The sequence below is a fragment of the Myxocyprinus asiaticus genome, chromosome 24, assembly GCF_019703515.2.
Source record: "Myxocyprinus asiaticus isolate MX2 ecotype Aquarium Trade chromosome 24, UBuf_Myxa_2, whole genome shotgun sequence".
Lineage (NCBI taxonomy): Eukaryota > Metazoa > Chordata > Actinopteri > Cypriniformes > Catostomidae > Myxocyprinus > Myxocyprinus asiaticus.
This window is the reverse complement of record NC_059367.1, coordinates 1602501-1625000: the sequence shown is the minus strand read 5'-3', so window position 1 is coordinate 1625000 and position 22500 is coordinate 1602501. Positions and strand designations below refer to the sequence as shown.

General features: G+C 35.7%; 2 protein-coding genes across 4 annotated transcripts in view; one reads left to right on the top strand and one right to left on the bottom strand.

Moving 5' to 3' along the window:
* Positions 1–19989, top strand: part of LOC127414584 (ephrin-A5b-like) — a 162267-nt gene extending 142278 nt beyond the window's left edge. The window contains exons 3-5 of one of the 2 annotated variants that reach the window (XM_051652716.1): positions 10209–10274; positions 12886–12966; positions 15706–19989. In XM_051652716.1, the coding sequence (XP_051508676.1) occupies positions 10209–10274; positions 12886–12966; positions 15706–15830 (272 nt within the window). In that variant the 3' untranslated portion in view covers positions 15831–19989. The remainder of the gene's footprint in view (positions 1–10208; positions 10275–12885; positions 12967–15705) is intronic. The other variant, XM_051652717.1, reaches the window with a different exon arrangement.
* LOC127414591 (fatty acid binding protein 1-B.1-like) overlaps positions 1–22500 on the bottom strand; it is a 932240-nt gene that overhangs the window by 479440 nt on the left and 430300 nt on the right. The window lies entirely within an intron of this gene.

The following is a 22500-nucleotide window of genomic DNA, read 5'->3' as shown; positions in this document are numbered from 1 at the left end:
GTGTGTGTGTGTCTCGAAGGTCAAAGGTCAGGACACATTGACGGCAATAGCTCACCCACCACCGTGAAAAGCTTGAGGCAGCATTTTTTTCTAATATTGCAAATTTAAAAATGGATTTTAATCTCTCAAGGTTACAAAATCCGATATTATAAAAGAGAGAGAGAGAGTGAGATAGAGAAAGATTCACATTTTTTGTCGAAGTTGGAAAATCTCAAGGGGTCAGTGATTCGCTGGTCACCGTCAGCCGTTAGCACCTGCCGGTAGGTGCTGAAACTACAAAAACATGCCATTCAAAAGTAGCGAGGACCTCACGGTTCACCCTCTCTGGCGACCATCTATCTCCTGCCTCCGTTATGATGGATGCTGCTTTGGAAGCGATGTGGTTGCCATGGCAACGACGAGCCGCCCGTGTGAGCTTGGTAATGTAAATCAGTGAAATGACAGAAGATTACAGTTATTACATGAACCGGAGACCACGTCACACACGCTCGCGTTTCATGTGTTCTCGAGCGGTGTGAAAGATCTCGTCAGGCTTCATCCCGCCTTTGATAAATAGAAACTTCTCCTTGTATTTGTTTTGTTTCGTCTGATCCTCTTCAGTCTCCTCTGGGTCGTGACACTTCCCGACTTCCTGCTGGTTTTGCTTTTCCTGTGACTGTGGCACGAGGCCCAGATCTGCCAGACAGCATGATACACTTACTGACAGACACTGCCAAACACACACACACACACACAGGAGGGTCGTCTTGCCCGAGGCCGTGAACTTCCAGAGACTATCTTGGCGTGAGTGGAATCAGTGAGAATTCTCATAATCCACTTTGACTTCAGGATTAAATAGGAAGCGTGTGTGCTGTCCGCAGAGCTGTTGTTTATAATAATGCAGGTAAATATGTAAATAACATGTTTACAGCAGTTTTTATGTGTACCAGGTGAGTGCTTAATCACAGCAGAGGCAGTAAAGACCACCTTCAATGTACACAGAAACAAATCTGTCATCATTTACTAACCCTCATGTTGCTTTAAACTCAAATAACTTCAGGAGATGTTAGGCAGAATATATTAGTCATCATACATTTTCATTGTACGGAAAAAAAATTGAATGAAAGTGAATGGTGACTGAGACTACCATTCTGCGTAACATCTCCAGAAAACAATGTCTTACCATGGTGACTTTAAGAAACATGGTATTACCATGGTAAATGTAAAAAAAGCATGATATTACAATTGTACTACATCCAAAAATGGTATAACCATGGTATTATGTAAAAGGTAATGTAAAAAAAAAAACATGGTAAAAAACAAAAAACAAAACAACAACAACAGGATATTACCATGGTAAATAAAAAAGAAACATGGTATTACTCTGGTAAATGTAAAAAACACAGTATTTTCATGGTACAACATCCCCCCCAAAAAATAAATAAATAATAATAGTAATAATTGGTATTGCCATGGCACTACATCCAAAAATGGTACAACCATGGTTTATGTCCAAACAACATGGTAGTACATGAGTGGTGGTGGCGTAGTGGGCTAAAGCACATAACGGGTAATCAGAAGGTTGCTGGTTCAATCCCCACAGTCACCACCATTGTGTCCTTGAGCAAGGCACTTAACTCCAGGTTGCTCCGGGGGAATTGTCCCTGTAATAAGTACACTGTAAGTCGCTTTGGATAAAAGCGTCTGCCAAATGCATAAATGTAAATGTAGTACTATGGTAAATGTAAAAAAAATGGTATTACCATAGAAAATATATATAAAAAACATGATATTACCATGGTAAATAACAAAAACCCATGCTATTACCATGGTACCATGTCCAAAAACACATGGTGACTGTAAGAATCATGGTATTACCATGGTATTATGTCTATATATACTATGGTATTTCCAAGGCAAATATATACAGGGCTCATCGCTAAGGATTTTCTCTACTGGCCAGGTTGGGCCAGTGCTTCAGACCTTTACTTGCCCTGCCAAAATTTTCACTGGCCACAAAACAAAAATGAAAAATAGCTGATACATCATGGCTTAAAAATATTATCCAAAGCTAAATATTTTATATATATATATATATATATATACACAAACACACACACAGGTGGCCAAAAGTTTGGAATAATGTTCAGATTTTGCTCTTATGGAAAGAAATTGGTACTTTTATTCACTAAATTGGCATTCAGCTGATCACAATGTATAGTCAGGACATTAATAATGTGAAAAATTACTATTAAAATTTGACAAAAATGTTCAGAACTTCTTAAACTACTTCAAAGAGTTCTTATCCAAAAATCCTCCACGTGCAGCGATGACAGCTTTGCAGATCCTTGTTATTCTAGCTGTCAGTTTGTCCAGATACTCAGGTGACATTTCACCCCACACTTCCTGTAGTACTTGCCATAGATGTGACTGTCTTGTCGGGCACTTCTCACGCACCTTACAGTCTAGCTGATCCCACAAAAGCTCAATGGGGTTAAGATCCATAACACTCTTTTCCAATTATCTGTTGTCCAATGTCTGTGTTTCTTTGCCCACTCTAACCTTTTCTTTTTGTTTTTCTGTTTCAAAAGTGGCTTTTTCTTTGCAATTCTTCCCATAAGGCCTGCACCCCTGAGTCTTCTCTTTACTGTTGTACATGAAACTGGTGTTGAGCGGGTAGAATTCAATGAAGCTGTCAGCTGAGGACATGTGAGGCGTCTATTTCTCAAACTAGAGACTCTGATGTACTTATCCTCTTGTTTAGTTAAGCTTCATTTAACAAACCAAATATCTCTCAACTGTGTTTGATATAATGGCAAGTGATTTTCTAGTACCAAATGATCAATTTAGCATGATTACTCAAGGATAAGGTGTTGGAGTGATGGCTGCTTGTGTAGATTTGATCAAAAATTACTTTTTTCACATAGTGATGGTGCTGTTTTTTACATCAGTAATGTCCTGACTATACTTTGTGATCAGTTGAATGCCACTTTGGTGAATTAAAGTACCAATTTCCTTCTGAAACAGCAAAATCTGTACATTATTCCAAACTTTTGGCTGCCTGTGAGTGTGTGTATATATATATATATATATATATATATATATATATATAAGATTAGTTCAAATTTGTTTACCGATTCATTCAGATAACCATTTTCATAAATCACACTTAGGTGGCAGCAAATCAACATCTTACATGTGTTTTGAGTCATTAAACCATTGATAAAGCACAGAGGCTGAAACAAGTCTAATTATACTTTATTCAAACCAGCGTGTCTACTAAGAGACTTTATCAGTGTTTAAATATCACAAGTGTTTTCCCTGCAAATGACAACAAAGCTTATCATTTTGTGAACTGATGTGCATGACCATCAAGGAATATACAAAAAAGACAACATAGCCTGAAAGTAATGACAGGTTTTAATTACGTCCTGATGTCATTGTAATGTCATTAGTCACTTTTACTCTTAATTAATCCAGCTCCTTTCTCTCCTTGTTAAACGGGAATACCGAACTAAACGAGCGACATGCCTCCTCTGTCAATCGGTCATAATAAGACGCTGATCCTTGCTCATTCATAAACTGAATGAGGAAATGGGGCGTATTAGTTCAGTGGCTCAAACCAATGATATGCTCCTTCACAGCCCACACTCCAATGCTATTGGCTGACACTACAGTCAGTCTTTACATGTGGGAAAAGCAACCAAAGTGCCTCACGATTCAAACAAGTGCAGTGTTGCGGCTGCAGCTGTTTAGAACAGTTACGTGCTGATTGCAAAGTTAATTATTAGGGTAATAATAATTTTAGGGTGGCTGGAGCCCTCCTAAAAAAGGCCTAATAACACTGATGGCTGCTGCTAAGACACTTGGAAATAAGTGAGGACAGTTCTAGTAGAGCACGCTCTGTGTCTGCACGGTATTACCATGGTAAATGTAAAAAACATAGTATTTATATGGCACAACATCCCCCCCCCCCCCCAAAAAATGGTATTGCCAAGGTATTATGTCAAAACAACATGGTATTACCATGGTAAATGTAAAAAACATGGGGACCCACTTTATATTAGGTGTCTTAAATTAATAAGTACTTAAGCATTTGATACAATGTAGTTATTATGTTCATACGTGTTGTTGCATTGTACTTACATTTAAAGTAATTGCATTTAATTACATCTGTAGTTACACAGGTAACCCTTACCCTAAACCCTAACCCTACTCTAAACCCTGACCCTAATCTAAACCCTAATCCTAATCTAAACCCTAACCCTAACCTAACCCTAACGCTAACCTGACCTAACCTAACCTAACCTAAACTAACCCTAAACCTAAACCTAAACCTAACCCTAACCCTAACCCTAACCCTAATCTGAACCCTAACCCTAATCTAAACACTAATCCTAATCTAAACCCTAACCCTAACCTAACCCTAACCTAACCCTAACCCTAACCCTAACCCTAACCTAACCTAACCCTAACCCTAAACCTAACCCTAATCCTAATCTGAACTCTAACCCTAATCTGAACCCTAACCCTAATCTAAACCCTAGTCCTAATCTAAACCCTAACCCTACCCTAACCCTAAGAACTAAAATAATTTGAGTAAACTTAGTAAACACCATGAACAAGATATACAGTGGTGTGAAAAAGTGTTTGCCCCCTTCCTGATTTCTTATTTTTTTGCAAGTTTGTCACACTTAAATGTTTCAGATCATCAAACAAGTTTAAATATTAGTCAAAGATAACACAAGTAAACACAAAATGCAGTTTTTAAATGAAGGTTGTTATTATTAAGGGAAAACAAAATCCAAACCTACATGGCCCTGTGTGAAAAAGTGTTTGCCCCACCTGTTAAAACATAACTTAACTGTGGTTTATCACTCCTGAGTTTTTTTTTTTTTTTACCGCCACACCTGTTCTCAATCAAGAAATCACTTAAATAGGACCTGCCTGACAAAGTGAAGTAGACCAAAAGATCTTCAAAAGCTAGACATCATGCCAAGATCCAAAGAAATTCAGGAACAAATGAGAAAGAAAGTAATTGAGATCTATCAGTCTGGAAAAGGTTATAAAGCCATTTCTAAAGCTTTGGGACTCCAGAGAACCACAGTGAGAGCCATTATCCACAAATGGCGAAAACATGGAACAGTGGTGAACCTTCCCAGGAGTGGCCGGCCGACCAAATTTACCCCAAGAGCGCAGCAACGACTCATCCAAGAGGTCACAAAAGACCCCACAACAACATCCAAAGAACTGCAGGCCTCACTTGCCTCAGTTAAGGTCAGTGTTCATGACTCCACCATAAGAAAGAGACTGGGCAAAAATGGCCTGCATGGCAGAGTTCCAAGACGAAAACCACTGCTGAGCAAAAAGAACATTAAGGCTCGTCTCATTTTTGCCAGAAAACACCTTGATGATCCCCAAGACTTTTGGGAAAATACTCTGTGGACTGACGAGACAAAAGTTGAACTTTTTGGAAGGTGTGTGTCCTATTACATCTGGCGTAAAAGTAACACCGCATTTCAGAAAAAGAACATCATACCAACAGTAAAATATGGTGGTGGTAGTGTGATGGTCTGGGGCTGTTTTGCTGCTTCAGGACCTGGAAGACTTGCTGTGATAAATGGAACCATGAATTCTGCTGTCTACCAAAAAATCCTGAAGGAGAATGTCCGGCCATCTGTTCGTGACCTCAAGCTGAAGCGAACTTGGGTTCTGCAGCAGGACAATGATCCAAAACACACCAGCAAGTACACCTCTGAATGGCTGAAGAAAAACAAAATGAAGACTTTGGAGTGGCCTAGTCAAAGTCCTGACCTGAATCCTATTGAGATGCTGTGGCATGACCTTAAAAAGGCAGTTCATGCTCGAAAACCCTCCAATGTGGCTGAATTACAACAATTCTGCAAAGATGAGTGGACCAAAATTCCTCCACAGTGCTGTAAAAGACTCATTGCAAGTTATCGCAAACGCTTGATTGCAGTTGTTGCTGCTAAGGGTGGCCCAACCAGTTATTAGGTTTAGGGGGCAATCACTTTTTCACACAGGGCCATGTAGGTTTGGATTTTGTTTTCCCTTAATAATAACAACCTTCATTTAAAAACTGCATTTTGTGTTTACTTGTGTTATCTTTGACTAATATTTAAACTTGTTTGATGATCTGAAACATTTAAGTGTGACAAACTTGCAAAAAAATAAGAAATCAGGAAGGGGGCAAACACTTTTTCACACCACTGTATACAGTGATCTGCAGACTTGTTCATGTACTCATGTATACCTGTGAACCTGTAACTGTTCATTTGCATTTACATGATGAGAGAGACAGCCGAGCTATGGGTGAGACCCAGATGAGCTTTGTGAGAAATGCTCCTCATCTCGTCTCATGTTATTAGTCTGGACTCTTTATGGATGATCACAAATTGAGAAGGCAGAGCCGCTGGTGATGTGCTCAAAAGAGAGCGCTGAATATTTAATGCCTCTCCATACGTCTGTTGTCTTTGTCAAATGAAATAAATGCTGATTAGCATACTTGCCCGAGGGGTGGGCAAACTCTGACAGAAATCCAATCGGAAAATGTGTTTGATGGTTATTAAGCCGCATGCAGGCGGAGTGAAGTGGCCAGAGTTCTTCGAAAAGTGCCGCTTCTGTTTAATTCATTACAGCACACGTGTATTTTTATAATGGAAAAAAAAAATCTGATTTGTTACAAATCATTTAACATGTGCACAGTTCCTTTTTCCTCAACTGGTTGATCTTGAATGCATTTTTGTAGAATTAAATTGGAACATGGTTGTATACATTCACAATTCCATACAAATGCCTCCCTTAGAGGAAAGTGCCAGCGCTGATACAGTGCTGAAACAGTTACATTTTGGCCAAACAGTTAACTTTTTGGAGGCATATGGCCTCCTTGCCTACAGACCTGACTCAGGTTTCTATCGGATTGAGGTCAGGGCATTGTGATGGCCACTCCAATACCTTGACTTCACGGTTGGGATGTTGTTCTTCGGCTTGCAAGCCTCACCCTTTTTCCTCCAAACATAACGATGGTCATTATGGCCAAACAGTTACATTTCTGTTTCATCAGACCAGAGGACATTTCTCTTTGTCCCCATGTGATCTTGCAAACTATAGTCTGGGTTTTTATGGCAGTTTTGGAGCAGTGGCTTCTTCCTTGCTGAGCAGCCTTTCAGGTTATGTTGATATAGGACTCGTTTTGCTATGGATATAGATACTCGTCTACCTGTTTCCTCCAGCATCTTCACAAGGTATTTGCTGTTGTTCTGGGATTGATTTGCTCTTTTTGCACCAAACTATGTTCATCTCTAGGAGACAGAATGCGTCTCCTTCCTGAGCGGTATGATGGCTGTGTGGTCCCATGGTGTTTATACTTGCGCACTATTGTTTGTACAGATGAACGTGGTACCTTCAGGTGTTTGGAAATTGCTCCCAAGGATGAACCAGACTTGTGGAGGTCCACAATTGTTTTTCTGAGGTCTTGGCTGATTTCTTTTGATTTTCTCATGATGTCAAGCAAAGAGGCACTGAGTTTGAAGGTAGGCCTTAAAATACATCCACAGGTACACCTCCAATTCAGTACACCTCCTATCAGAAGCTAATTGGCTAATTGTCTAAAGGCTTGACATCATTTTCTGGAATTTTCTAAGCAGCTTAAAGGCACAGTTAACTTAGTGTATGTAAACTTCTGACCAACTGGAATTGTGATATAGTCAATTAAAAGTGAAATAATCTGTCTGTAAACAATTGTTGGAAAAATTACTCATGTCAAGCACAAAGTAGATGTCCTAAACGACTCGCCAAAACTATAGTTTGCTAATATTAAATCTGTGGAATGGTTAAAAAAAAAATTTGTATACATGTGCAAAAACATTGGTACATGTCCAAAAACAATTATTTCCACAGTTAATGCAAAAATCATTGTATTAATGCATCCAAAAACATAGTAATACCATGGTAAATGTGATAAGTCATGGTATTACCATGTTGCAAGTACAAAAAAAAAAAGAAAAAAAAATATTTATATATATATATATATATATATATATATATATATATATATATATATATATATATGGTATTACCACAGTAAAAGCAAAAAAATAACAAATAAAATAAAAAAAAGGTATTACTATTGTACTAGTACATGTCCAAAAAAACATGGTAATGCCATAGTACAGTGTCCAAAAATGGTATTTCCACAGCAAATGCAAAAAACATGGCATTACTATGGTACATGTCCAAAAAATATTATTTTACTATGGAAAATGTTACAAATAAGGGTATTACCATGGTATCATAAAATAAATAAATAAATTGTATTACCATGGTACCATGCTCAGAAAAGCATGGCACATGGTACATGTCCAAAAAATGTCATTACCATATTAAAAGCAAAAAAAAAAAAAAAAGCTATTACTGTGGTGCTAGTACTACCATGGTACAGTGTCCAAAAATGGTTTTCCCCAGCAAATGCAAAAAACATGGTATTACTATGGTACATGTCCAAAAAACATGATATTACCATGGTAAATGTCACAAAAAAAACAAAACAAAAAAAAAACACGAAAAAAAAAAAAAAAGGTATTACTATGGTACCACATCCAGAAAATATGCTAATACCTTTGGTACAAAGTCCAAAAAACATGGTAATACCATGGCACTGTGTCCAAAAAAACATGGTTATACCATGGTAAATAATAATAATAAAAAACTTCAGCATGGAATTACCATGGTACTAGCTACTAACAAAGTTAATACCATGGCACTTTGTAAAGAAGTAACTTGTTGCCCAAAATGTAACCCAGTTTATAAAAAAGAGATGCACTGACACTGTCACTGTTTTAATGGCTTTATTCCTGCGTGAAACACTGTCATTTAGATTCATGACATGATTCAGTTGTTTGTTATTTTCCATTAATAAACTGAACCAGCACAGAATACTGATGACCCATAAGAGATGTACACAGAGCACAACATTTCCAGAAATATGCATTACATATTGTACTGTACTCACATACAGTTTCATAAGAGATGATATTCAGTGCAGGAGGTAAAATCTGTTTCTAATGAGACCTTTGATCATTGCGGCTCATATGTGCTCAGAACTACAGGAGATCTACTCATGAGCCATTGGAAGATGTCAGTTTAATATTCTGCTCTGAAAGTAATAAGAAATAGCTGTCGATTACAGTAAGTGGACCGTTTTGGAGGTTTTCTCCGACTCTAAGCATAGTCTGTAAAAGAAGGGTTTCACAGTATATGGTGGGAAATTCTGTTCATCCAGTGACACATCACACCACATTTCCACCATTTATCTCACAGGACAAAATCCTGCTTTCAGAGTAATTGGCCCCAATTAGACCAAATGTTGAACTTGCCTTGGGCTGTCAGTCGTTATAAGCTTGATAGAATTACCCCAGATGAAAATGTTCTGGAGTTCTCAGTTGTGTCTCACTTAAGTATCAGCGTTGTCCATTTCTTGTCAGGCAATTTCTATGGAGAAATAATAATGGACACAAATGAGTCAATTGCTGACTGATCTAGTAAGAGTATAGAGCTATAAAATGAATGTGGATGGTATAGCTCAAATCATTTGCTCTTGGAAGAATTGGATGAGAAATGATTGAGTTCATATTGAGATCTCTAACTTTGGTGTCTTGACAAATCTGAGCACAGTTTGAGACATTGTTGAGATATTTTCTGAAACTCTAGAGGAGATGTGTGTGAAAAATCTGGAGACTTCAGTAGCAATTGAGCTATTATTAAATAGCTCTCATTTGTTATATGTCTTTCCTTTGGGACCTTACATGTAGCATTCAAGAAGCACGTTTCATGCTTTGCTTAAAATAAAGTATGAAATAAAGTGAATTTAAGTCACTCTGTGATTTCAGTCTGTTGGGTTTGTGTTCAAATCTCTCAGGATCCAAACGTGCTGATAAACCCACAGAATACAGGAAACCACAAGTGACAGCGTGGCGGTCCTGTTGTCACCCCGCAGGCGCTGTGTGCTCGTACACGCCCTTTAGATTCTACAGGAAAGGAGCCATTTCCTGTCTTGAACCACAGACCATCGCCACACGCCCCGGCGGCCACGAGCGAGACCGTGTGTCAGATTGAGAGGATATCTACTCACACTTTACTTTCTCTTCTCAGGTGCGACTGTCTTGATGCTTTGATCTTTACTTATCTAATGTGTTCTTTGTGTGTTTCAGCATCCATGATCACAGAGACGGGGAGAAGATCGTGTCTCAAGCTAAAAGTTTTTGTGAGACCACCAAGTAAGTGTCTTTGATTGGACGAGATGCACATCTTACTCTATATAGGCATTGGGTAACGTGCTGCCTTCAAGTGCACCTGGTTAGCTCCTATTTCCGAGTTCTGGAGTCACTATTACAACTTATTGCACGCCTCTCTGGAATACTTCTGATTCTGATTTGTCAATCGTGCCATCCAGCGGTCTGATATGTCGGAATAATGACCACACGTATGGGGATTAAGTGTTGTCAGTACAATAATTCCATCTCAAATCAATGTTCCATTATTTATTTGGCATGCAGTTGTGTAATAAGCGGGATAATGAACAGTCATTTTACGTGAAATAAACAACAGGTCTCCGATGCAAACCAGAGATGGAATTCAGCTGTTTCTGGAGACTCCGTGGTCTCTATTGTCTCACATAATCCAAGGTACAAAATTTCAAAGCAAATCAATAAATCATGTCCATATATTTATATTGATTTAGCTATTAGTCATGTAATAAGCAGGATAATGAGCAGTCAGCGGATCTTTAGGGTGCCTACACACTAGAGAAAGCTCTGAAAAGGGAAAGTGTTGTGGAAAACACAGACGGAATTGTGGAAACCAGTCATAAAAATGGAATTAACTATAAAATTCAGAATGTCACGGAACTTGACATAATTGGGATGAAATTAATGTATGCACAATGAATCAAATTAAAACCTTGGTATTTCCATTTTTGTGTTTGACAGATGCTTTTATCCAAAGCAACTTCAAGTGCATTCAATGTATACATTTGATCAGTTTGTGAGTTCCCTGGGATTCAAACCCATGATCTTGGTGTTGCTAGTGCCATGCTCTACTAGTTGAGCTTCAGGAACCCTAGTGATATTTCCTAGTGTGATTAAACCACAAAAGGCTGAGATTTAATTACACAAATGTACGGTTTGCATGAGCTGCGTGCTTCAACAGTAAGTGAATGTGAGAAGTCATTGCTTAAACACTAACTGCTTCATTTACATCACGTGCGCTCTGTGTGTGTATTAATGACAAAGAGCAGATCACTTTATTCACTGTGAAGCGTGTAGCACATGCAGACTATATATTTATATAATTAAATCATAGGCTTTTGCAGTTTAATAAGCACATTAGCACATGTTGCAAACTGCTTTTACGGAGGTGAGAAGTGAAGCTGTCAAAAACATCCGCCAAAACGGCAAAATAAAAGCGTGAAATAAATATATGACTTGTATAGTAAAATGGTATATTCAATGTAGTAGTATTAGTAGTAGTAATAATATATTAATAAGAGTTTCATCACTGCTTTCATCAATACTGTGATGCTCTACTGTGTAGCACTGTATTTGACCAAAAAAAATGTACAATAATCTTAATAAAAAATTAATAAATTAAAATAAAACAGATTCCATAGGACCCTACGGAATTAAAACACGGAAGTTAAATCAAAACAAATAAACAACAGAACTTTGACACAAACCCGAGGTGAAATTCAGCCGTTTCAAGAGACTGCGATTTCTTTCTTCTCTCATAATAACATAATTTCAACGCAAATCAATATGTCATGCCCATTTATTATTTATTTGGCAGTTAGTGGTGTAATAAGCCGGTTAATTTACAGTCAGCGGATCTTTATCCGCTTCACGTAGGGGGTCCTGATCACCCTTTCGGGGTTTATTTTTCAGTAACGACCACCAGATTTTACGTTATTCCTTACATGTCACGTTTCAAGTCGGAATACGGAATTCAAACAATGAACGACCTGACAAAAGCTATTGTTTCTATCGTACTGGTGGATAAACACAACTAAATACATCTGCATCACTTTTTTTTTATTATGCATGGTATCTAACAATTAATTAATTATTTTAGAGTCATTATCTTTATATAATTTGACTATAAGCTCTGTCGTACACAACACCTTAATATTATTGAAATAAAGCAATTAAAATGTAATACATTTTGTATAATCAATCACTATCTTCTAATGCATTGTTGCTTTCCACCATCTTTGATGTTGGCACACCCCTTCAGCGTCACAACTTGAGGAGCTTTGGTATCATTAAGCGTGTTCACATGCATGCTCATGCATGGTTATGCAAACGCCTTTAACTGTTTTCCTTTATTGGGGTAAGATCATAAATGATTTAAGCATAAACGATTGACCCAGGTGAATTTTGCGCATTAACCCCAATTTCACGTTGCATGTAAACCCCTTTACCGGCTTATCCAATGTACGCAAGCATTGTGCGCATGACTATTTTCGTTTTGACGGCAAAAGCAGAGAACAACCTGACGATTTAAAACCTCAAGTAAAAGCTAACTTTTGGTATTTATACGCGTGTTGGTGTGCATGTAAACGCATTCACTAAGAGTAGAGATTTGGTAAATAGGATATGTATATTACGATATTTCCATCTCCACTTGAAGGCTGCAAGAAACTCTTAAAAACGTTGGACTGTCATGCATTATCAGCACTATATTCAATGCTACACACTTCAGTAAACATGGCAGTTGATGCTTCTGTGTGTGATGTCACAAGCTTTCCTTTTGATTGGCAGGTGGGTTGGGCTGCTGACTTATCACTAACATGACTGGCTGCTGATCTCTTTTTTCATTTCTTCTGTTTTGTAGATGGCTGTGAGAAAACCATAGGCGTTCATGACCGTGTGTTTGTCGATAATGACAAAGTAGACAGTGCGTTAGAACCCAGAGGTCAGTATGGCTCGAAATCACCTTTGCTTTCTTCACTTTGTGTACCATGAGCTCTTCAAGCATGTTTGTGTTGATGCTTTAATGTACCTTTTTGTTCACAATTTGAGTTTCGCCTGTGGCTTCTCTGACTCTTCAAACCACAAAGACTGTATGATTTATGCATGAAGAACACATCGTATTAATAATGCATCATGCTGTAAGGGCTGATGGCTGCCTGTCAACATCTCCGCCATGTGCAGAACCAATCAAGTGACCAGAAATAGACCATGTGACCTTTATTGTGAGCTAAAGCGTTTGGTCAGTTAGTGTGTCTTTTGCCTTCCAGCTCAAATTCATGAATTATATTTACTCTCTTTATGAATACATGCATGTCCGCTGGCTGCATTTAGAATTAAGCATTAAAACGCATTGGATAAACGCATGCTTTTTGTGCCAAATTAGGATTTGGCTTGCTAAGGTGTCATATGTAACCACGCCAAGCTTGTTTTGGCTTTTCCTCATAAAACCCATCACATCCAAACACATTACACTTCTTAACATATGCACGACTCTAAGCTCATAATATTAATTGCCAATGCTGTCGCACTAGCTTCGACTTGGTTTTATTATAAATACATTGGAGCACAATTCAAATATGTTATGAAATAATTCAGCAAAGTCAAAAAAAGTTGACACATTATTGTCTTTATCATGCATTTTCACTTAGCTAGTTTCTGGCCAGCACAGTGTCGTGGTGAATGCATTGGTTTATTAGTCCAGTGTCTGATGCGTCTACGTGCTGCTCTGTCCTCTTGAGTATTTTCATCAGTCTCTGTTAGCGTCACACCTGTCCGTGTCTCGCGCTGATGTCTCCTGACAGCGCGTGACTCCACTGAGACGATGTGCTTTCCAAAGTCATATCGCGCTCCCTGATGATGACCATGGTCTGCATGTCCACGCCAATAAACAAAGAGTGTTACACTCAAGAGATCCAAACAGTTCTGCCTCGGCCATAATCACAGCTGTCAAAAATGATAACAAAAATCATCATAAAAAAATCCATACTCTACAACTTGAATAATAACTTGTAATTTACAACATTAAATTAAACATGTAGGTACATGTATGCTAAATATGAACTAATAAAACTAAAAATAGATTTAATAGAGCTGTTGAAATATAGTGATAAACAACAGCAGGTAACTAAATATTTAGTTTCAACATTGACTTCTGTCAAAGTCCTGTTAAGGGTGCACAGGTGATCAAGTGAATTACAAATGATTCATTTATGTGAACTAGTTCATTAACTGTACATGAACTGTGCAAATGAACCAACTGACTAAAATGAACTGGATTTAGCGTTCCCGGCGCTAAATGTGAGAGAATCGTTTATTTTAACGGTACATTTACATGAACTGTCCGAAAGTGAATCATTTATTTTAACCGGTTCATTTACATGAACTGTCCAATAGAACCGATTCAGTTAAATGATTTGGATTTCCCAGCATTAAATTTAAAATTACATTTACATTTATTCATTTAGCAGATGTGTTTATTCAAAGTGACTACATTATTACATGAACTGTCCAAAAGAACCGATTCACTTAAATTATTTGATTTCCCAGGGCTAAATGTTACTGAATCGTTTATTTTAACCGGTTCATTTACATGAACTGTCCAAAAGAGCCAATTTACTTAAATTATTTGGATTTCCCGGCGCTAAATATTACTGAATAATTTATTTTAACCGGTTAATTTATATGAACTGTCCGAAAGAACCGATTCACTTAAATTATTTGATTTCCCAGTGCTAAATATGAGAGAATCGTTTATTTTAATGGTTAATTTACATGAACTGTCCAAAAGAACCGATTCAGTTAAATGATTTAGATTTTTGAGCACTAAATATTATAGAATCGTTCATTTTAACGGTTCATTTACATGAACTGTCCAAAAGAACCGATTCAGTTAAATGATTTAGATTTTTGAGCACTGAATATTATAGAATCGTTCATTTTAACGGTTCATTTACATGAACTGTCCGAAAGAACAGATTCATTTAAATGATTTGGATTTCCCTGCGCTAAATATGAGAGAATCGTTTATTTTAACCGGTTCATTTACTTGAACTGTCCAAAAGAGCCGATTCAGTTAAATTATTTGGATTTCATGGCTCTAAATATGAGGGAATTGTTTATTTTAACCGGTTCATTTAGATGAACTGTCCAAAAGAACCGATTCAGTTAAATGATTTGGATTTCCCTGCGCTAAATATTAGAGAATCGTTTATTTTAACGGTTCATTCACATGAACTGTCCAAAAGAACCGATTCAGTTAAATTATTTGGATTTTTGAGCACTAAATATTAGCGAATCGTTTATTTTAACGGTTCATTCACATGAACTGTCCAAAAGAACCGATTCAGTTAAATGATTTGGATTTCCCAGCACTAAATATTAGAGAATCATTTATTTTAACTGGTTTATTACTACCTCGAATCCATCGCTGCGTTCACAATATAATGTGACAAATGAAACGTTTTGTAATGCTACAGCGCTAATCATTGGAAAACGCAGTATCACGCTCCTGGGAAATTTAGATAAGTTAGTAGTGTCACAACTTTAATTTAGTTAATCACCAACACGGAGTAACAGCGTGATTAGAATTTTAGTTTTCAGGTCAACTTTTCCTTCAAGCGATTGCCGAGTAAAGTTTTAATGCTCTGTCTTTTTATAACGTTGTTTTCCTCTTCATTTCTAGACGACACCAGTCACGAGGCGGAACCTTCCCGAAGTGACGTGTCTAATTCAGGAATGCAACCTCAAGCAACTCGCCCCCTGCTGGCCATCCTGTTGCTGTGCGTCTCTGTGTTTCTCACCTTATAGCCCCTCACCCCTGAACCGACCCCTCTCTGAACACCCGGGTCTGAGCACGAGCGGTCCGGCGCCGGAGAGACGAGACGGATTTGATATTCACCAGGAACAATTCGACTCCGCTGTTTTGTTTTCAAAATATTTAAGTGGTCCTTTGCTGTCTTTAATTAAGAAAAGTTGATTAGCCGTGCTTAGAAGAAACACAGATCACCTGTTTAACCAATCAACTGTGACCATGCGTGATCATGTCTTGACAGCCGGTCACAGGGGATTGGCTGCTGGGAAGAGAGGGGGAGGAGTCTGAGATTCAGAGAGTGCTTTATTTGGGTCCACTGGGAGCGAACTGCTCCTTTTGTTAGTGATTAGAGCAAGTGTTCAGAATCGAAGAACCTCCCATGAGAATGCTTCATTTTGATGGTTTATAAGTAGGTGTCACAAAACAAAACATCAAACCTTAAACTGTGTTCACTGGCTCAGATCTGCTGTTAGCGATAAATATACAAAGACTTCTTGCCTTTCGCCCTGTATCTGCCTTCCCTTAACAAATTGCAGAATTCATCTGATGAAATGGTCTGGAAAGAAGAATGGAAAGAAGATGGTATTTGAGTCAATTAGTCTGAAAGTTTCTTTACGTTACGTAGAATAGGAATTTGGAAGTTCAGTTTGTTCTCTACTGCAATTTGAGGGACTTGTCTTAGTAGACCACACCACAAAAAAACAACGATTTTGTATTTTCTAAGATAAACTTACTGCAACTTAAATATCTATATTTTTCCAATGACCTTTTATCAGTGGATATGAGATATCAATGTAAACGGATCACTGAAATTCTGTTTTTTTCATCACTGTTTGTTCGACTCTGTTAGGAACCAAATATCAAAAGGGGCTCCACGTTTTCCCCTGTTCATAGGGGTGGGACAAACCAACTTTTGTTTGAATAGGCCTTATACTGTACACAATACTAATATGTCTTGAAAGTGCTTCAAATTTAGCATTTAAGTGGGGGGTAGTTCATTAATACAAATAGCTGTTAATCAATGCAATTTTGACTTGTTTGATATGCTGATATACAACACACATTAGCACTCGACTCGACCATGGGCATTCCCTTAAACTCCTTCAATAGCCTAACATATGAGAGAGGAACGAATTGGTGAATCTCGCGAAACTGGTCAAGAACATTTGCGGGTCGTATTTTAACCCCAAATCTAAAGAATGAAATAATGAAGAATGAAGCCTGTTTTAGTGCCATTAAAACATTTTCTCATAATTCTCATTACATATTAATGAGGGGGAAAATACACTGGCATGTAAAATTGATGTGTGTAATGTTTCGGATGTTAAAATTCTTACTCATATACCATTTTAATGTGGATAGGTAACTATAAAGCATCCATATTTGATTTTCTGAAGTATAAACACTGTGACGTGACTTCAGATATGTTTGAGCATCCCGTCCGCCATTGGTGCCTTGATCCCGCCGCGGAATAAAACAAATTACAAAAAAGGTCATTTTAAGTTTATATCTCACATTTGTGACCTTATTTCTTGCAATCACGAAAAATAGTCACAATTTTGAGATTATATCCCAAAATTGCCATTACATATGTGAGATATAGTCACAATTTCGTGATTTAAACGTATAATTCTGAGATATAAAATTGCCATTGCAAGAAAAAGTCGTAATTCTAAGAAATAAAGACGCAAATGCAAGACATAATTTCAAAATTACAAGATATAGTCACAATTTCATGATTGAAACATATAATTCTGAGATATAAAATTTTAATTGTTATAAAAAGTCGTAATTCTAAGAAATAAAGATGTAGTTGTAAGATATAAACTCAAAATTAAAAGATATAGTCACAATTCCGTGATTTAAACGTTTCATTTTGAGATATAAAATTGCAATTGCGAAAAATAGTCGCAATTCAAAAAATAAAGATGTAATTGTAAGATATAAACTCAAAATTAAAAGATATAGTCACAATTTCAATATATAAACGTTTAATTCTGAGATATTAAATTTTAATTATGAAAAAAGTCGTAATTCTAAGAAATAAAGATACAATTTCGTGATTTAAACATTTAATTCTGAGATATTAAATTGCAAAAAATAGTCGCAGTTCTAAGAAATAAAGATACAATTTCGTGATTTAAACATTTAATTCTGAGATATTAAATTGCAATTGCAAAAAATAGTCGCAATTCAAAAAATAAAGATGTAGTTGTAAGATATAAACTCAAAATTAAAAGATATAGTCACAATTTCAATATATAAACATTTAATTCTGAGAAATTAAATTTGAATTGTGAGAAAAAGTCGTAATTCTAAGAAATAAAGATACAATTTCGTGATTTAAACGTTTAATTCTGAGATATTAAATTTTAATTGTGAGAAAAAGTCGTAATTCTAAGAAATAAAGATGCAATTGCAAGATCTAAACTCACAGTGAGATTAAAAAAAAGCCAAAATTACCTTTTTTTTAATTTATTTTTTCGAGGCAGGATCCGGCTTCATTATGACTTAGCAACATTGACACCAACCAATGTTGTGACTTTTGGGGCGGGACAATCTATTTGATTGACCACTGAAAGATTGGGGGGGGTTTGAGAAACCTCTTTGAAAACAGTCATTTTGCGATATTGTTCTGTGCCACTTGTTTCACATAAATTAGACTCTTCTCCTTTAAACTGTGAAGTAATGGGAGCATTTCTTCAGCAGCCTTTAATTTGTTGATATAAAAAAGTTCTTTTATTACAGTAATTAGTAATGCGAATCACCATTGAGAATAATGGAAATTACAAACAAACTCAAATGTAATCTGCTTAATTGACATGAAAAAACTTTCTTTATCTAATAAATATATATTTCTCTTTTGATTTTGGGGTGAAATATGACCTGGACATGTTTTGCTGTGATGAAAAGACATTGTTGTATGCCTGGTTACATCCCCCCACCACATTTTCCAGTTTAAGAGCCTTAATGAGCTTCAACGGCAGCCAGTCGGAGCTCATGTGTTGGAGAGAAAATATTTGTGATATTAAAATAGACGGTGAAGCGTCAGGTCCGATTTCGCCAAGGAGGGGTTTTCTTTGACCTCCAGTCGGACTGCACTGATGAGTGATAAAACGACATGCATAAAAAGAAGAGAGAGAGAGAGAGGGGTTGGTTAGCAAGGATTCATAACAATAAACAGTGCTGTGTACTTTTCAAACAGTCCCAAATTGGATAATCGTTTCTGGCTTTTTAATTCTCAATTGGCCTGTTTCTGTCCGCTAGTACTGCAAACAAACTGCGTTTTGTTTGTTTTCGTTTGAACGGTAATAAAGCGATTTCAGCAGCTCGGCTTTGCAACATTGGGACTAGAGAAAACACCATATGTGCTCCGTTTCATGGTTTTGCATTAGAAACCATGAAAGAACCTTTTGAAAATCAGCTTCAGTAGTATTTGTATCATTTGTACTCTGATTATTACCATGATTACCACGCTTTATATACACACTTTGAACTGGGAAACAGGAATCAGCGTAATAAATGGATACCGTGTATCCTGAAGTAGTCGTATAGTGTTAGAATAATACTTGTTTTGTTTGTACCTTTCTGGAGGACAAGGAAAAATAGACACATTGATTATTGTTATTATTATGATTATTAATTATTATTATTATGATTCAACATTGTTATTTGTTATTATTAATATCTCATTAAATGTTAGGATCAAAATGTGTTGTACATAATGTTTGATATTGAGGTATTAATTTGATTCACATGTCTTTTCTAAAAAAAAAACAAAAAAATATGAGTGAAAAATGTGCGCAGAGACTCGAGGGGTGTTCATACAATAAACGTTTCAACGCTTTCTGCAGCCAATGAGTGGCCAGCTTTAAAACCCTGAGCTTATAGGAAGGCCTCGTCTACATAATTATGTTTCAAATCTCCTGCCAACATTTTTCATCACCATGAGGATCCAATCATCTAGGACTGACGTTTTTTTGACTCCTTTGGCTCCCGCGTTTCAAGGATGCAGCGTTTTTGCGAGCCAGGAGTCTCTTTCTGGGAACTGTTTTTGCTTTTTAAACTGAAGGAACTGGCCGGTTTCGTAATGTGGCATGTGCATGGACTTGATAATGACAAACATGTTAATAAAGTGTTCTGTTGGCTGTTTCACCTCTTGCTTTCTCCACACGTCTGTGAAGTGTCTCTCCGCTCACCCCGTACATGTGTGTTGTGTTCCCACTGAAAAGAGTTGCACAGACTAACAGCATCTAGCACCACTTTATAATGTTTTGCTGCGGTGCAGAATGTTTTAGAGTTGATGTTTTTGTTTGATATTGAGAATAAATCAATGAAATCTTCTTGTCATGATAGTTCACATCAACAGAACGTCTTTCATCATGTCTCTCTGTGAACACAGCAGGGTCATGCTCCTTTTTAATTAACGAGTGTGAATGTGGATTGAATTGTCCACACCTACAGGATGTAGAATTGGAATGATAGGGAAGGGAATTTACTGAACTGCTATTAAAATTATGAAAATTAAATATGCCCTGGTCCTATTTGACTCCATCATCAAAAGAAACAAATAAAAACATTCATTTTGCATATTGAAAATTAAGCCTTTTTAAAGTATATCACTGTAGTGCTTCTTTGGTGCTGCCTTTCATTTCAGCTGATTTTAATTAAAAAATAAATCATTGTACAACAGCATATTTTTACTATAATTGAAAACAATGGGACTAGTCAAAGTAAAAACGTCCGGATGCTTTATGGTACTGAGAACTGGGGGGTAAAATGTGTTTAAGTGACCTGAAAATAATGTAACAATGCAAAAAATCACAATGGTCTGAAATGTATGCTTTATTGCCTTTTTTTTTTTTTTTTTTTTACCACATTTTTAGATTTTTTAGATTTTCATATTTTTGTTTTCAGAACTTTAAAAAAAAAAAAAAAAAAAAAAAAAAGGTATTAACAACTTGAACTTTGGATTATATGACATTACCATAATATTTTGATTATATATACAGCAGTATAAAAATAAAAATTTTATATATATATATATATATATATATATATATATATATATATATATATATATATATATATATATTTTTTTTTTTTTTTTTTTGCTCAACAATAATACATATATATATATATATATATATATATATAAATAAAGCACAAAAAATATATATATATATATATATATATGTGTGTGTGTGTGTATGTATGTATTATTGTTAAAAGCAAAAAAATAAAAATAAAAAATTTAAAAATGTTTATAAATATATATATATATATATATATATATATATATATATATATATATATATATATATTATTGTTAAGAGCAATATTTTGTTATTTTTATAAACATTTTTTATTTTTTTTATTTTTATTTTTTTATTTTAACAATAATACATACATACATGTGTATATATATATATTTATTTATTTATTTATAAACATTTTGTATTTTTTTTTGCTTTTAACAATAATACATACACACATATATATATATATATATATATATATATATATATATATATATATATATATAAACATTTTTTATTTTTTATTTTTATTTTTTGCTTTTAACAATAATACATACATACACACACACACACATATATATATATATATATATATAAACATTTTTTATTTTTTATTTTTATTTTTTGCTTTTAACAATAATACACATAATTTGAACACAGTGGAAGACAGAGACAGGGTATGCAGAAGTGTAAGGAAATAATGGGTCAATGATGTGACGCTCATTTTATTGTTCACGTCTAATACATTTTTCAAAAATACATTACAAACATTGTGTGCAATTCACACAAAATAATTACTTGAATACACTTCTGTGATGAACATGTTGTCAGTTTCTTAGTTCAGAGTCATTTTGATATTTTTTCTGGGGTTTAAAGTAAAAAGTATCATGTGGTGCAACCGTCCGGAGACAGTACAAAAATTAAGTCTCATTAAAAGCTGAAGTTCTTAAAAATATAAAGGTTGGCGTGTGCTGAATAATCTCTTATTATTATTTCTTTAAAAACAATGCATTTTAAATATGATTCATATTTGAAAAACATTTGTCCACTAAATGAAAGTCATGTGGTGTAACCAACATGTAGGCAGAAATGTTGCTGTCACGTGACAGAAATCATAAAACAGAGCAGATCTCTTTAGACCCGTAAGACTGTGTGAAGATTTAAAAACAAATCATTATTTGTCATCTCATTAAATATCAAGATTTTGACATTTTAATGAACACACACATTAGGTTCTGGTCATTTGGTGTAACCATGAGAAAACTTCTTGATATTCTTGACTTAAAAATTCATGATATTTGTACAAAATATTTTTCACCTTGAAACATATGTTAGAAAACATTTTTTAAATGAATGATGTCGTTGTGTACTCTCTCGTGTATTCAAGGTGCAAGGAAACTATTTTAATACCTTTTACTTGATGGTTGCACCACATGACATTTATTACATTTTACATTTTGAGCAAAACGCTATAAATGTTTTTCAAACAATTTGTAAAAACAACATGAACTCAAAGAAAGAAGCATACAGGAGAAATAAGATTGAAGATATTGAATTATATTATATATATACTGTATACACTACCAGTCGAAAGATTTAAAACACGACTGAAATGTTTCTCATGATC